At 39.3% G+C, this 18,394-nt stretch overlaps 1 protein-coding gene across 3 annotated transcripts in view; it reads left to right on the plus strand.

The window, feature by feature from the left end:
• Window positions 1–5,011, plus strand: part of cacnb2b (calcium channel, voltage-dependent, beta 2b) — a 44,365-nt gene extending 39,354 nt beyond the window's left edge. For 2 of the 3 annotated variants that reach the window (XM_061732568.1, XM_061732569.1), the window contains exon 13: window positions 3,006–5,011. In XM_061732568.1, the coding sequence (XP_061588552.1) occupies window positions 3,006–3,722 (717 nt within the window). In that variant the 3' untranslated portion in view covers window positions 3,723–5,011. The remainder of the gene's footprint in view (window positions 1–3,005) is intronic. The other variant, XM_061732570.1, reaches the window with a different exon arrangement.
• Window positions 5,012–18,394: the final 13,383 nt, after the last annotated feature.

Consider the following 18,394-nt stretch of genomic DNA (forward strand, 5'->3'; position numbering starts at 1 on the left):
TCTCTCTGCAAATATTGCATTGCGCACTAGTTGCAACAATAGGCAGCATGTTTAACGGCCTCGACAACAACACAACTAATGCACGTGTAACATTACAGCCAATAGCGGGCAGCAATTTTCACATCCGAGGTACCGAAAATAGGAACCGAAAGACCAGGCATCTGTCGATACCAGGTGGTACCGACGGATTTCGGTCGGTCCCATTAAAGTACCGAAGTTTGGTACACAGCCTTAACTGCAAATCCAGTTGGACACAGGTGCTGCCATGCTAGTGCTAGAGGACCCCCCCCCCAAACACAACAATCCTTTTATACAGCAGAAATATTTCTTAAAATTCACCGTTATATCATCTTGGCATAAGTGCATGCAGCTTTCTCAGTGCTGAGTCATGCAAAGAGCTGGACAAATGTTCTAACTCATTCTGATGAGCAGACAAGTTAACTACGGTAAAAGCAGAAATGCTCCTTGAAGAGCTGAGTCTTTACCCTGCTCTTAAAAGTAGGTACGGACCCTGAATTCGGTACATTATTCCACCATCGGGGAACAATGGAGAAGAAGAGTCTGGCTACTAATTTCACGCCACATTGTAGTGGAAGCACCAGGTGTGTTTCACTGTCTGAGTGTAACGGCCGAGAGGGAGTGCTTATGAAGCCAGTGAAGAGAGATTAGCAACGGCGTGACATGAGATCTCTTGAGCTGGTTGGATGGCTCGTTCTGGTAGTTTAGACATGAATGGGAGCAGTGAGACCAGCTGGTAGTTTTCAACCTGGGCAGGATCTAGTGTGGGTTTTTTTCAGCAGTGGAGTGACCAGAGCTTGTTTAAAGACAGAGGGAAAGATGCCAGATTTAAGAGAGGAGGTAATAATGTCAGTTATTTCAGGTCTGATGGTCGGTAAAATGCTCTGCAGGATGTTGGTAGAAACGGGATCAAGAGGACAGGTCGTTGGTTTTGAGCCAACTCATTTAGATATTGGAAGGAGCAGAAAGAGCCACCTGTAGCAGGTTGGAGTGGGCAGAGATGGTCATGCTCATAGAATAGGTTACTGATAGTAGCAACCTTTTCAGTAAAGTAGGAAGCAAACTTTTCTGCAGACAACCCAGTAGGAGGTTGGGCAGGTGGTGGAGAGAGAAGAGAGTTAAACGCCATGAACAGTTGTCGGGTGTTGGGAGCTACTTAACCCGAAGTGGGCAGTAAGAACGCTGGTACAATGCCTGAAGTCGACTCAGCTGAGACCACTTAGAAGCTGAAACGCCTCTCTGCTTCGCCCCGAGTACAAAACAGGGGGTGTGACCCGCATCACAGCCTCAAACTGTAGTCAAAGCTACCTCATGTCTGCAAAACTACACCATTTCATGTATACAACTATAGAAATGTGGTGTTTCAAAACAGTTTATGAGAATATTTACACTTGATAGTGTATACATGGAAATATTCAATATAGAAAAAGGAAAACAGAATGCAGGATAAGTCAGACATTTATGCTTATGAGAGCTTGAATATACACCATAGCAAAGGTCACAATTATATAAAGTACACAGAGCTAAATATAGCAGATACTGGACCAATGTTATTGTAGAGAAGACCTTCTTACTGTGGTTCCTTCCAGCGCAAATGTATGTAGACACATTGTATACAAGTCCAAATCCAAATTTTCAAGCATATCTGATTAGTCTAATCTTCCTGGATGACCATTTACATGATATATTGCAAGTGATCCGATCTGATAATGCGTGTCCTAGCAGACATTTCATAATCTGCATAGTTGCTGCAGTAAACTGCACCCATAGAACTGACTGGCTTTGATACTGGGTCAAATGGTTACGTTTGGCCGCTGTGCAAATTTCTAGAAATATTTACAAGAAAGGGCCGGAGATGAAGGAGGCTGCGGTGTACTACTTAGTTTGACTTAGTTGTGCTCCTTTTCACGGGTTCATCATTCAGGTATCAGTGGTGTGTATGTTGCAATTCCCAGCACGTTACTTCCTCAACAGGAAAGAACTAATTTGTGATTTGTCACAGCTTGTGTTCATTAGTTCCTCCCTTCTGGCACAGTTCCGTGAAGCATTGTTAGATGTTAAAACCCTACATCGTATGTAATCATACTCAGGTGGGTAGTAACGAGTTACATTTACTCCGTTACATTTTTACATTACATTACATACTTGAGTAGGTTTTGGGAAATTTTGCACTTTTAGGAGTAGTTTTGAATCACTACACTTTTTACTTTTACTTGAGTAGATTTGTGAAGAAGAAACTGTTACTCTTACTCCGCTACATTAGGCCACGTTGAGCTGTTACTTTTCTTTTATCCCTTTTATCCGCGTACGCGTCAATCTCATGACATCACTGAGTGATTCTTTGGGAAAAATGTTTGTTTTTGCATGTTTTGTCACATTTACACAGACTCAAACACACACAGAGTTTCTATGAGTTCATGGGCTTGTTCTAGTTCTGCCTGGTTAAAAAAGAAAAGTACAAAGAGTTGAAATTTTGTGCTACTTGTCCATTAATTTTTATTATTTTATTTATTTTATTATTTATTAAACTACTTGAATTTACTTTAAGCTTATTTTAATTTAAGCAATTTTTTACTCATTTTAATTTATTTTATTTTATTGATTTAATTTGCCTGAAGATGATTATTTTGTACTTTTGTCTGTTTAAATGGTTGTGTTAAAAAAATAAATCAGACGTTACTCAACAGTTACTCAGTAGGCTACTTGAGTAGTTTTTTCACCAAGTACTCTTTTACTTTTACTCAAGTAATTATTTGGATGACTACTTTTTACTTGTACTTGAGTCATATTATTCTGAAGTAACAGTACTTTTACTTGAGTACAATTTTTGGCTACTCTACCCACCTCTGATCATACTGCATATACACTGTATTATAATTACATTTCTACATAAACCTTGATTTTGTATTAAATGCAGCATGTGAAAGAGAAAAAATACATTATAAGTTTATGCATATATATTTACATTTTTCATTTTTGTCTCCAAGGATGAACAGAAGAGTAAGAAGTCGGCTGCCTCCAAGAGGAAGAGTTCCCGTGAGAACCACCCTGACAAAGAGCCCCCTTCAGCCGTAGCTCAGAGGCAGAGAGCTGAAGAAGGCCAAAGAGTAGATGAGGAGCAGGAGGAGGAGGAGGAGGAGCGGCTTCTGAGGACTGAGCCAAAGAGATCCCAGCACACCCACCACCATCACCACCACCACCGTCGGATGGAGCACCACAGCCACACCCAGCACAGCCAAATGTCCGGTGGCATGGACATACAGTCGAGCAGGGATTACAGCCACAGGCTTGCACAAAGGCACCAGCCCGAAGAGAGAGAGGATGAGGTGGTGGATGGGGACGAGGAGGATACGCGTTATAATCACCGAAGCCATGACCACCACCAACACCACAACAGCAACCACCAACATCACCACCACCACCACCATCACCGTGGAAACGGCCAGCCGCGCGACAGGGATGACTATGAGCAGGAGCACAATGAACGCAACCGGAGGCAAAGACACCACCAGCATATTCCACCGCGGGCTCATCCCACAGAACACAATCCTGCACACAACCATCACAACTACCACCATTACCACGGCAGAGACAGGCACAGAGACCGAGAAAGAGACAGAGAGCGGCACAAGGACAGAGACAGAGAACGATGTGGAGACAGAGATGCGCGACAGTGGCACAGAGATTCCTATATAGATGAGTGACTGTTGTTTTTACCGTGGGGTGGTACCCACGGTGAAATGATACTCATTTTATAATGCACTTATGGGCAGACTGTTGTCATCCTTGCAGGACATTGTTCTGCTCGTTTCTCCTGTTTCTTTTTCCTTTTTTTAAAACATCCTTACCCTCAATCACACGCTCATACACCTGGTCCTTTTTTCTTGCTTTTCAACACAAAGAAATGAGTCATTTGTAGGATGAATTTTTGTCTTATTTGAAATAATTTTCAGACAGCGGTCTTAGTGTGGTTCTGCACAAATAATATTAAAGACTAAAGATTTGAACCCCCACCCCCCCATCCCCCATGCCTTTGGTTACTTCTGCTACCAGTTGCTGTCAATTGTTTTTTTCTTTTGAGGTAGCGTTTCTCAAAAAATGCAGAAAAGAATACAAATATCTTTAATAATTCCCCCTCCTTAATATTGCTAAAGAATGTAAACTGTGATAGTTCATCATCCAACAAATGACATAACAGAAATTTCTAAAATAAAAATAAATAAATATCTAGAAAGGAATTAAAACAATCGGTTAGATTCTAAACATCTTTTAGTTTCAACCTCTCAGATGTTTGAATTTGAGGCTTAATCTTGGTCTGTCGCCAAAGTGAGAGGATTTAGATGAAATAAAAGGAAATTAAACAATGCAGGTTGCATTCTAGGTTTTTAATTTTTACAGATTTAAGGATGTTCTGCTTGTTTCTATGTTTTACACAAAAACATGGAGAACAACTTATTTTTTCTTGTGTAATGCTAAGACCTTGCTCTGCCCCCTTGTGTTTCAGTTTGTGCATCTTCAAAATCCAATAGTTTATTTTAAACATTGGTAGGAAAAGTCTTGTTATTTTTCTATATGATTCCTTCAGAAAGTTCTACTTTGCTCCCTACTTTTTGAAATGGTGTTCAAATATATAAACTGATATGCATTTGTTCTGTGTGGAAGCATGACTAGTCGTATGGTAAACTGACCTATATGCTGGATACTCTATGCATCTTCTTGTCTATTTTCTTGTGATAAAACATATTGCTTGAATACAATCTCTATGCATTTGTATATACTTCATAAATGCCTTGTTATGTACATGTAAAGAGAACCACAGAGCCTGTTGCACTGTTTGCTAGTTATAATGTATTTGATTGGTTTGATTTAAAACAACTGAGTTGAATATGTTCCTTTACAGATTAGGTTTGGTTATATTATTTTGTACAGAACTCAAAAGCTACTGTATTTTGAAAAAAAAAAGAAAAAAAAAGCATTCTTTTGTTGACCATCATTAAAATATTCAATGCGTTTAGTGGAATTTATTCTAAGGGTATCAACATCTTCCTTGCCACCAGGAAGTCCTCTAAATTTGTCAAATTTGTCATATATATATATATATATATATATATATATATATATATATATATATATATATATATATATATGTGTGTGTGTGTGTATATATTTTTCTTCGACCCCTAAATTAAATATTTTCATTAGAGATAATGCATTTTCCTTTGTGAAGAAAAAACTTTTGTAAGTTTTCATAGATGAAGATTTTAACTTAACCATAGTATAATACAGTAGTTATTCCTTGTGTTTACAGTAACCTCTTGAAGAAACTAATTATATCAGCATGAAAAGGTTCTTAATTTGTTGTCCTAAAAAAGCTGTAAGCTAATTTGATTCTTTCATAAAAACATCTGTATTGATGCCTATGGTTGAAAAGATATTTTAAGCAACATGGATTTAATATCTGTTACTATGGAGTCACTATGGAGATCATTATGATACGTCTAGTACTTAAAGCAGCACAATGTAACTTTCAGCTTTTGTTGAGTTTGGCGGCTCCCTTGGACAAAAGCGGTAGTTCTTTACCAGTAGTGTGGCAGGGTTCCTACCATCCACCTCAAAGTTACATAGTGCCAGTGAAGGCGATACAGACCCCTCAGACCATGACAGAGGTGTCATTAAACCTGTTGGAAGTTGATGTACCATCACAATGACTCTGGAAATATTATATTAAGGTGGAAAAGTTACATAGTGCTGCTTTAACACCAAAAGTGAAGACATATCTAATGAAATAAATGCTACTCTGTATTTCTACTGTAATTTGCAGTAGGTGTGTGTATTCCAATGATGACGAGCCTTGTTTTTCCAGTGAGGGAGATGCCCGGCCCACACCATCACACTGCCTCCACCAAAAGATGTTAATCGGTACAGCAAAGCATTCTCTGCATTTTCTCCAAACGTTGAACCTATGATCAAACTGCCGCAGGCAGAATCTGAACTCATCGCTCCACATAACGTTTCACCACATGTTCAGGTAACAGTGCATGTGTTGCCGACACCAGCACAGACGGGCTTGACGGTGAAGTGCAGTCATAGCAGGCCTCCTGGCGGCCCTTTGAAACCGGAGATTGGCTGCATGCAGTCTGTTCTGGATTGTCTGGGAAAAAAGCTGTCGGCCATATCGTCTTGCAAACCTTGACTGCAAATCTGTAGAAGACGGGGTCCCAGATACTTACAACAAGAGTCAATCGCAAATGCAAAATAAGTTGTTAGCCATTGGCAAATTTTTCATGGGCACAACTTCTCCTGCTCATTACATGAATGCATGTTCCCTCTAAATTTGGCACCATTTGAAAGGGAAATAAATAGGCTTTACAATGGTACAAGATTTATTGCTACAAGCATTGTTCCAATAAAGAAATAATGTACCAAACTCAAATTTCCTTACTTTTGGGCTGAGTTTATAGAGCCATGTTGCTCGGTAAACCGATGGGAACACACTAGGAACACAACTAATTTCATTATTGATTTGTTGTATCACGCGATTTATGTGTCACTCGCCATGTCGCGGGGTCATTTACCTTCATCCGCAGAGTTAAAAAAATAACAAAACAAAAAAACAAAACTTTAATCTGCAGAACTTTTTTAATGCTGCCAGACTGAAATAAGCCTGCAGTGCGAGTTGAACGGAGCAAGACGGAGGCAGTATTTCTAAAGGAAACTGAGTAAATTCTCCGAGGGGGGCGATGGATAGACTGATCCCAGGCCAGTGATGCCACACACCACAAAATGCTCCCAAATAATTTATATTTCATTCTAAAATGAAAACAGACCCATATACCTACATGAGATTAATTAAGTCAGGTGATAAATGAAAAAAATACAAAACAAATCTGTGCAGTTACGTGATTCAAGTGATTCCGGTTGATTGACGGGTGAATGGACGGTGTTGGAAGGTAATACAAAAGTGAATGATGTTGAATCTTCTTCTTCATCATGAAGCAACTAGTAAAAAAAACAACAAACAAACCATCAGTGCCCAGTTCAGAAAAAGAAGAAGAGGAGAAACGGTCAAAAGATAAAGGTATGCAGATTTCTATGCGTCACATGGGTTACAGTAGGTTAATAATGAGCCTTTTGCTAATATGTTGCTATTAGCCACAGAAGATGACCCAGTCACTTATTTAGTTATTTATTTTAAAGTCAGAAGTATACTGAGGTAGTGGCCTCATTCACAATATAGCCGAGCTATTACAACAACAGAAAAACCAGTGTTTGAAAAAGGTGTTTCCATCGCTAAATAAAGATCCTAAGTAAAAAAAAAACATTCAAATAAATGAGAATAATAAACAAAAATAACTACGGATGCATCAGTTGGTTAACGTGGTCAGATTAGATGTGGACTGGGCTATAGGAATTGAATTCTGCTGTGGTGACAAAAAATGTGTTATTCTGAACATCTATACACCCTTTGAAAGTCACCAGAATGAAGATGAATACCTGCACAGGTTGGCTTGTGTTATGTCTTTCATACAGGACAACGTTTCCACCTGTTTTTTTATTGTGGGTGACATGAATGCAGATATTTCTGATGGTAACTCCTTATTTGCAAATCATTTAATACGGTTCTGTTCTGATAATGGTCTGACTCTCTCCAGTAAAGTGCTCTTGCCAGATAATAGCTTAACTTACATCAGTGAGGCGTGGCACACAACCTCATGGTTAGATCACTGCATATGTACATCTTCTGCACATGACTCCTTAGAGTCCATGTCCATTAATTATGAACTTGCCACTTCTGATCATGTGCCTTTGTTTTTATCTGTGAATCTGGGCAACCTACCTGCTCTCTCATCTATGAGCAATGATATGCGTGCAGGGAGAATAGATTGGTCCAAGTTGACTGAGGAGGATCTCAAAGCGTACTATGTTCAGTCTGACATCTTGCTGAGTAATGTGAAGCTACCAAAAGATGCAGTTATATGTGGTGATATTAACTGTAAGAATCCACAACATGGTATAGAGTTGTGCTCCTTGTATGATCATATTGTAGAGTCCCTCCTTGTGTCAAGTAGGCCTCTGTATAAGACACACAAGACATACACAGCCAAGCCAGGCTGGAATGAATATGTTGAAGAGGCTCATGCTGAAGCTAGGAGGGCCTGCAAAGCCTGGGTGGAGTCAGGGAGACATAAACATGGTCCCTTATTTGACTACAAGAAACGGGCAAATGCAAATTTTAAATATGCGTTACGTTTCATTAAAAGAAATGAGAATGAAATCAAGTCCGACTCACTTGCAAAGAAAATGCAAAATAATAATTTAAATGATTTCTGGAAAGAGATTAAGAAGATTAATAATTGTAAAACCTCTCTGCCAACAAATATTGATGGTGTAAGCGGTCCAGAGGAAATTACTCAGTTGTGGCAGAAACATTATTATGAACTGTTCAACTGTGTTAAGAGTAACAGCTTCACAGTGGGCAGTATTGATAACTCTGAAGATGTGGCAGTCTCTCCACAAGAAGTCTTTGATGCAGTTATGATGCTAAAAGATAATAAGGCATGTGGTAAGGACAAGATTTCTGCAGAGCATTTAAAATTTGGAAGTAGAAGACTCTGTCCTCTGCTTGCCATTTGTTTTACTGGGTTTTTAGTTCATGGTATTTTACCTGATTCCATTTTATCTGTTGTATTGGTGCCTATTATTAAAGACAAAGCTGGCAAAATAAATAGTAGCGAAAATTATCGGCCTATAGCCTTAGCCAGTATTTTATCCAAAATCCTGGAGAGGATCTTACTGAACAGGCTAGAACGGTTCCTCCCCACATCTGATAACCAGTTTGGTTTCAAACCCAGACATGGGACCGATATGTGTATTTTTGCTCTGAAGGAGATTTTAGATCTGTATAACAGGCATAATTCCACAATGTTTGTGTGTTTTATTGATGCTTCTAAAGCCTTTGATCGTGTAAACCATGAAAAATTGTTTTATAAATTGCACAGCAGAGGTGTTCCCAAGTATCTTTTAAGGATTCTTATTTTCTGGTATGCTCATCAGGCAATGCATGTAAAGTGGGGTAACTTCATGTCTGCTCCGTTTGGAGTATGCAATGGAGTTAGACAGGGTAGCATTTTATCTCCATTTTTATTTAATATTTATATGGATGACTTATCCAAGCTGCTCAGTGGTTGTGGTACAGGCTGCGTGGTCGGTAACACCATCATCAACCACCTGATGTACGCTGATGATTTAGTTGTTTTTTCACCATATAGTGCTGGTCTTCAACAGCTACTGAGGGTCTGCTCACAATATGGCCTTGACTTTGACATTCTTTATAATGCAAAAAAAAGCAACATAATGATCGTCAGGACCAAAGAGGACAGCAAACTGTCATTTCCTGACTTCTTTTTGTCTGGCACTGTCCTCAAAGTGTGCAATGAGGTTAAATACTTGGGACACTATTTTAATGACGACCTGTCTGATGATAGGGATATTTATAGACAGCGTCGTGCATTGTATGCGCAAGCGAATACGCTTATACGCAAATTTGGTGTGTGCTCTGTACCTGTGAAGGCTGCACTTTTTAGAGCCTATTGTACCCCCATGTATACTGCTCACTTGTGGCGTCGCTAAGACCAGTATGCAGAAACTTTATGTAGCCTACAATGATGGGATGAGGCTGTTGCTCAAGGTGCCACGCTGGAGCAGTGCAAGTCAGCTGTTTGTCAGTGTTGGTGTGCCTAGCTGCACTGCTGTACTGCGTAACCTTATGCACAGATGTATGTGCAGGTTGTCGGACTCTGGGAACAATATAATCTTCAAACTGACTAACCCTGCACAGAGCTCAGTCAGGTTCTTTTCCAGAATCTGGAATCATTGGCGTATCAGCCTTTATGTAAATATGATGTGATTACTGTGGATTTTATCCTTATTTTTGTACCCTTTGTCTGTTGTCTGTTGTGCTATGGACCCTGTGTCCTTAATAAAGCTTATTATTATTATAGTGCTGCCACCCCAGAAAAAAAAATTATCAGTATCATGTTATAACGTGAAAAGTTTGTTAGAACAATAAACTTTTCACGTTATAACGTGATATTTTTCACGTTATTACAATATACAAACTTATCGCGTTATAACGTGATAATTTAATGTTAGAACAATATACTATTTATCACGTTATAACGTGAAAAGTTTATTGTTAGAACAATAAATTATCACGTTATAAGGGGATAACCTATTTTGTTATAATGTGAAACGTTTCATTTTTGAATGAGGAAACAGATAAGGAATATGGCTCATTTACACCGTTTGATCAAGTTCTACTGCATGCTTGGTTTGAGACATGGGGAGATTCTGCTGTTATTGCACACGGTGGACGATATTGTGATAAGTATGCGCACAGTACGAAGATTTTTAAAAAGCATTAGGCTATACAGAAGGAAGAATGAATCCGACCCTCTGGAGGGTCGGACTCGTCTCAAGCTTCATCATCTCAACTGCATCCAAGCTGGGTATGTTGTGACCCAAAGTACAGTGAGGCATTTGTTAAAGTTTCTGGACCCCCGTGGTGTTGAGCAAAGACAGAGAAATCGCCTGATGTGACGCAGATACGTTAACCCTGGGCCTAATTTTATGTGGCACGTTGACTCATATGACAAACTAAAACCATTTGGCATATGTATAAATGGAGCGATTGATGGCTTTTCAAACCTCATGGTATGGCGTCATGCCTATTCAACAAACAGCAATCCCAAGATCATTGCTGCTTATTTCATTGCCGAAGTTGAGAAGAGGATGGGGACAGCTGCCAGAATTCACACAGATTTCGAAACAGAAAATGTCACAATGGCAGAGATGCAGAGATTCTTGAGATGGGGTACGGATCGGGATCACCACGTCAGTAATTGTTATATTTCTGGGTCCAGTAATCACAATCAGCGGATCATGCCCAATACTGGATGAATCGTTTCCAGGAACTGAAAGACAATGGCCGGGTTTCCCAGATCCAACCTCTCTTAAGGATTTAAGAGAGGTTCAAAGAAGGTTTCAACTAAGAAGGGGCCCTAAGATACGAGTGTTTCCCAGATGACTTCTTAACACTGTTCTTTAGTTTCGTTCTTTTAGAAGCTCTTTGGAGGAGCTGTCCACCACCGCGGTTCTGAAACCAAATCAATCGATGCCAGGCAAATCGATCACCGATCACTATCAGTGCATTTTCACACGCAGCACTGCTACCTAACGCACTAATTCCCTGCTGCCTGTGCATTATGTGTGTTATAATGAAAAACTAAGATGACAAATATACTTTAATGAACCTTTTTCATGATGAAAACAAGACTGCAACTAAATAAGAAGTAGTCTTGGTAAGAGAATAATGAGGAAATGTATTGTTTTTATTAAATGTAAAAGATGGACGAAAGGAGAAATTAACTTAACGATCATTCAGCATATAGGACCACATTGTATCCTCCTGACTAGTAAAACAGAATCCTTCACCTCAAAAAAATATTCTGAAGATTATTTAGCTGCTTGACCTTTTTCACTATTAAGCAGAATCTTGCATTCATCAACGTTGTATTTGCGGTTGTTTGGAGACACACAGCGGGTGTGTGGAGACATGCAGTGCTGCTCCTCAACACGAATCACCCGGGGGATCCCAGCCATGGCGTGGAATCAATTCAATTCAATTCAATTCATTTATTAAGGACTGCACGACAAGTCGGCAGAATTTGCTTTCGGCACAGCATAGTGCCAGCACATAGTACTGTGGCAACAGACATCAGTTTATACATTTAACATACATGCATGAGCAGACATCGACATTAAAGCAGACATTTACATACAGACTATACATTTAACACAGATGGAGTATGGAGATGAGTGGAGTTCAGTAGCCTGATGGCAGTGGGAAAGAAGCTGTTTTTGAACCGGGTTGTTTTTATTGAAATGGACCTAAAGCGTCTGCCAGAGGGCAACAGTTGAAACAGGTGGTTAGCTGGGTGTGTTGAATCAGAGATTATTTTATGTGCTCTTGTTATTGTGCGTTTATGGTAAAGTGAATCAAGTGATGGGAGGGGGGTGTTTGTAATTAAAGATGCTTTTTTTATGATACGTTGGAGTTTGCTGCGTGAGTGGGTGCCCAGACTGCCGTACCAGACTGAGATGGAAGCTGTGAGGATGCTTTCTAGGATGGCTGTGTAGAACTGAAGGAGGAGATTGCGTTTTACTTTGTATTTCTTGAGCTGCCTGAGGTGGAATAGTCTTTGGTTGGCCTTTTTTATTACATGGCTTGTGTTAAGGTCCCATTTGAGTGTGTTGTTGATATGAATGCCCAGGAACTTGTAGGAGTCTGTGATTGTGATAGGTTGTCCAGAGATGAGTAGGGGTGTTTTGGGGGGTGGTTTGCGTCTGAAATCTGTTATGAGTTCTTTGGTTTTGGAAGTGTTGAGTTGGAGGTTGTTGTCCTGGCACCAAGTTACAGCTTGGGCCACCTGCTCTCTGTAGTGAGTTTCATTGTTGTTGGTGATGAGTCCAGTTATGGTTGTGTCATCCGCATACTTGTAGATGGAGACTGTCCTGTGGTGAATCCTTGGTGGACCTGGCGGATCTCCTCCCTTGTGGTGGCATCTTGATGTGCGCTCAGGCATGGCGCAGGAGGATCGGTGTCACGCCTTGCTCAGTCCGGTGCCGTCCCCCGCCACCTCCAGGAAGCTCCCCACTGCGTAAAAACGCATTGCAGCAAGCAGTGTTGTGCATGCGGGAATTTTAGACATCGTCTCCCAAAGAGTCGGACGGTAGAAATTTAACCTTTCTGTGCAAATTATGTCCACCTGCACTGAGAAAACAAGTCTGAACATCTGCCTCGTCAACTTCAAATTTGAAACGTCATGTGGAGTTAAAGCATCCGTCCAGTGGGAGAAAATATCTGCAAGTCCTTAACAATCAAAAAAGTTGCCAGAAAGACCAAGAGGACCCAACAGCCCCAAACGACCCCAGTCACACTGCTGCACCTTCAGGGATCTGATTTCCCAGCAACAGGGAGACACATTGATAATGGACTACAATGTTGGAGCTTTACAGCCTCTGAGTAAAGTTGAAAAGCCACTAGTAAATGCATGATTGTTTACAGCCGGGTCTCCAACCCTGGTCCTCGGGGCCCCCTGTCCTGCATGTTTTAGATGTTTCCTTGCATCATCACACCTGATTCTAATTAATGGCTGTCATCAGCTTGCCATCCAGGTCTGCACAAGGCTGTTAATGACAGTCATTTTTATCAGGGTTCTGAGGGGAAATATCTAAAACATGCAGGACAGGGTCATGGGACCAGGGATGAAGACCACTTTGATGTAACCTGAAGCATTTTTGAGTGTGGTACATTATCTCATATGTGCACGCAGATGTGGGATGTGTGCAGACAAATTATGATAAATGATAGTCATGATGATCGTGTTATTTGTGTAATGCATAAAGCATATGCAGGAACACACTTGTTATTCCTTATTTTTCTTTTTTTTCCCCTTTGCTGTCACCAATGAATGCTAAACAATATACATCTAAAGTATAAAATAGATCAAAATTTGTGCGGTGTGTATTGTTTTAATATCTCATTGTTTTAATATCTCATTGCTTGGTGTGATATTGATTTGCCTGACGCGCCTGGATCTGTGAGTCTTTGTTCACTAAGATGGTTGTAAAGACTAGGTCAGCAGCATCTTTCATTTCCTTCTTAATGAAAGAGATTCTTAAGCTAAGAGCGACTCTGGGAAACGCGTTTTTCTTTCACAGGCTCCTTAAGAAGGTTTGAAAGAAACCTTTTGCTGTTGAGAGCTTCTTATCTTATCTGGGAAACCGATTCTCATTTGACCATAGTAGCAACATGCAGAGCAGCCATTACTGTTAGAGTTTGTCAGTGACCCCAAGTGCACGACACCAGACAGAGTTCGAGTTTAGCCAAAAAACACGGCGTAGTTTATTGTACAAACTAAGGGTGCGGAAAAATACGAATAACAAAAACTGCCTCCTTAAATGGCAGGGAACAAACAACGAAAAAACTTCTCAACAAGTAATCCACAAAAAAGGAAAACAACGCCAAAACTCTCAACAGGTAATCCACTACAATACTCTGAAAACTCAAGGAAATAGCAACCATACTCTCTAAACATAACAAGGACAAACTCGCGATGAGCTGCTCAACAGGTAACAACTTTAATAGGAACAGGCCTGTTTTGAACAAACTTGGCAGATAATAAAAAGCTGTGTGTATTTCAAAGTATAAACATTACATGCACCTCCAACTCTCAAGCACAAACAGGTATTATACTGCTTCAACATACTGTACTTGGTAAACAATACAGGTATATCTTTGAATGTCCGACCGTACCCTCAAAAACAAAACAGCCAAATAAAATGCAATGTTGCTTTGTTCAAAATATCTCAACCTCCCACTCAGAGTGCATACATCTCCCCAAAGTTAGCACTCTGCCTTTGTTACTGATATATTCATTATTGGAATTCTTTAGTTCCTTAAATGACTAAATTTTGCCACACAAAATACATCTCTTTCCCTACAAATTTAACTTTTCATGTTACAATGGCTTTACCTTGTGTAGATATGTTGAAGGGATCCATCAGTCCTTTTCCATTGTATGGCTTGGAGTGTTAGATAGTTGATTAAATTAATTTCAATGACTTAAGCTATGCTGAGCTCATAGGAGCTTTTAGCAGCCAATATACTGTTCTGGGTAGGAAGTGTATGTCCATGGCAGTTCCAGAGCTGGCCCACAGGCAGAGGTGGACAGAGTACTCGACCCCAGTACTTGAGTAAGAGTACAAATACTACTGGTCAAAATTTACTCCGTTACAAGTAAAAGTAGCTCAGTCAAAATATTACTCGAGTAAGAGTGACAAACCTTAACAAACTTCTGTGTCCTGCGTCATCCAGTCCTCTGATGTACTGTTGCAGAAAACGAAAGCTCTGGTTCTCTGCTTGAGTTGTAGGAGATGCATCTAGCAACTACAAAAGCTTTCTTGTTGTTGGCTTTTTATCCTCATACATTCGTAGGACATCTTGTGGGCTCACAAATGTTTCTTTTAGGAAGTGGCCAGCAATAATGACATTTTTTCTGCTTCATATCTTGGTTTTTTGGATCTGCTTGTGTGCCACTTTTAGAAGGATGGTTTTCAGATTATCTACTGTCCAAAAGATCCAGTAGTTCATCCCTGTCCTCATCTAAAAGATCTTCTTTTAAGGCAGTGGTGATCAGACCCCTATCTGACTGATTTATGTACAGGAGAAGACTCTCAAACAGCATATCATCTGAGACTTTATTTTCACCAAAATAAGTGCCACTGTGAAAACAGGGGCAAGGCGACAAGGGAAGTATCCATAGTCTTGAAATCCCTTCAGTAGTATTCGGCCAATGGATTTCCACTCTTCTTCCGTCCATTTAGGAGACCTAAAGGAAGGAACCTTCAGGTCCTCCCCTTCAGCTGTTTGGTCCATCAACTCCGTCCAAAATGCAGCATACACATCTTGAGACATCTTGAGACTTGACATTGAGACACCATCTGGGTCAGCTCCTCTTTCATCAATGAAAGTATATTTCAGGGGGTGTTCAGGAGTGATGAGTGCTGTGCTTGTCTGGGGAGGCATGATAGATATGAGCTCATCTTCATCATACTGCAGGCTGGGTTGATCTATCACGGTGTCATCCAGTTGACTAGCCATGGGTTGTCCAGGGAAGGGGCCAAGCATCCCCTGAGATATGTCTGATAATGTATCTGCATCAACCTCCTTCAAGTCTGAGGACAGGATGACAACAGTCTGAGTGACTTGCTCATCTTTTTCATATGTGTCTCTCAGTTGTACATCATTGCTTACATCTGATATTTCCTTAACATATTCTTCCGCATCGTCAACTGTCAGGCTCTCAGAGATAAAATCTTAACACTCCTATCCTTAGTACCGTGTACAGTTCCCCAACTGTGATACTTTCATCAAATACATCTTCCTCCTGATAGTCTAATATTTCATGACTAAATGTCTCAAATTTTCCAAATATGCTTTTTCCGTGTGGGAAGAAAAGGTGTTTATCATAATGTAATATGTCAGCTTTTATTGATTCTTTGGGTACATCAATGGCCCTTGTTCCCCCTCCTTTGCGTTTCCTCACTTGTTTACCTTCATGAATCCACCCTAACTCAACTTTTCTGGTCTTTTTTCTGTTTTTTATCTGTTGTTTATTTGTTGTTGTTTTTTGCATAACTTCTTTTCCGCTCTGGAGAAGAAGTCTCCTCCTGACCAGATTTCTTATCATCCTTCCCATCAATGCCCATCTTTTTCTTTAGTTTTTCAAGCAGTGAATGTTTTTTTGATTCTCTTGCACTTGCACCTTGATTTTCCATACAGAAGCGTCTTGCTGATATCCAATCTCCATATGTTGGGATGTAGCCAGCCAGTGTCATCTATGTTCTAACAATAAATTATCACGTTATAACGTGAAAAGTTTGTATATTGTAATAACGTGAAAAGTTTATTGTTCTAACAATAAACTTTTCACGTTATAACGTGATAATTTATTGTTCTAACAATAAACTTTTCACGTTATAACGTGATACTGATATTTATTTTTTTTCCTGGGGTGGCAGCACTACGCTTCTGTAAATAACTATTATAAAAATGAAAATGAAAAAAGTAGTTTCTACCAGCAGCGTGTCGTTTAGACAAAATCTGGATAGTTTAGTTACTTTCCACCGTATTCATGTTAATGATATACATTACCACAAATGACTGAAGTATCAAAAGTATTGATATTTTCATTTTAGAAAATCGATTTTAGAGCATACAGATCTGGTATCGGAAGTATCGTTATTTTAGTATGATCCGCACATCACTACTTAGCACTTTGATGCCCATTAACGTTATACTATTGTAAGAGCAGATTTGTTTTTGTTAAGTTTATTTTGGTAATTCATGGTTCATTATTTTATAAATATATTTTGTATATTCTGATGTAAATCAGGGACTATAGTTACACTAGTCAGCATACCTGTTGTGATTAGTATGTTTTAGATTGGGCGGAGTGATACGTGTTGATGTTCAAAAATCCTACACTGTTGTGAGTCTTTAAAGTACACTCGAACTCGAAGTTGTCCCCGTCTTTTCTCTTACTCACGACCCGAAAAAGGATTAATTTAATCAAGTAAGGCTTAACTCTACACCAGCCATACACTATCCTACTGTGTGTGTTTGTGGACAGACACAGACAGACAGAAAAAGCATTATCATGGACATACGGATGTTTTTTTAGAAAAAACGAGCCAGGTTCAGGTAAGAGTGATCACATGGTGTGACTTAATTTCCCATTGCAACCATATTCAGTAAGGATGATGTAATTTTGGTCAATTTATATCGTTTATTAAATATAAAACAATTGTTTGGTTATTTTATATTTGGTTGACAGTATGAAGAAAGAGAGGAGCAGAGAGAGGACCTAATTAGTATTTTATTATAATGTTTTTATGTTTATGTAATTTTGAAAATGTGTGTAGTGTATGTTATGTAATTCTAGTTGAATACAATATATTTGTGTATGATTAATGTCAGCGCAAAGAGGGAGAGATGAAAGGGGAAGAAGAGGAGGCGGTGCAGGCTCAGGAAGAACCAGGTAAGAAAACAAACAGACGGACAGAAAGGGTTAAATTCACCATTTAATTTTACATTTACATCATGGACATAAACCTTAAAGGGGACCTATTATGAAAAACACGTTTTCTCTTGCTTTAACATATATAAAGTGGTCTCCCCTCAGCCTAGGGTTGCCACCTTTCAGAAATAGAAATAAGGGACGCCCTGATTTCAGCAGCGCAGGAGCCAAAAAAAACGCCCAAAACTTCTAAACTGAATAAAAATGTGTTTATTTTATATGAAAAAACTAAATGCTTTGATTTAAAGTTTAAAGTGCTTTAATAGCATTGAACTTTCATGACTGTACAGACAGCCAACCATACTAGCAACTGAAATAGCCTCGTATGCTACGTATGTCCACATCAGCCCAGATGTATAATATAGCCTACAGGTGAAGAATATGGTGTAAAAGTTAATTTATTTCAATAATTCAACTAGAATATGGTGCAAAAGTTAACTTATTTCAATAATTCAACTAGAATATGTTGTAAAGGTTAATTTATTTCAATAATTCAACTAGAATATGGTGCAAAAGTTAACTTATTTCAATAATTCAACTAGAATATGGTGCAAAAGTTAACTTATTTCAATAATTCAACTAGAATATGGTGTAAAAGTTAACTTATTTCAATAATTCAACTAGAATATGGTGTAAAGATTAATTTATTTCAATAATTAAACTTAAAAGATGAA

This window comes from Cololabis saira, chromosome 10 (genome assembly GCF_033807715.1).
Source record: "Cololabis saira isolate AMF1-May2022 chromosome 10, fColSai1.1, whole genome shotgun sequence".
NCBI classification, from domain to species: domain Eukaryota; kingdom Metazoa; phylum Chordata; class Actinopteri; order Beloniformes; family Belonidae; genus Cololabis; species Cololabis saira.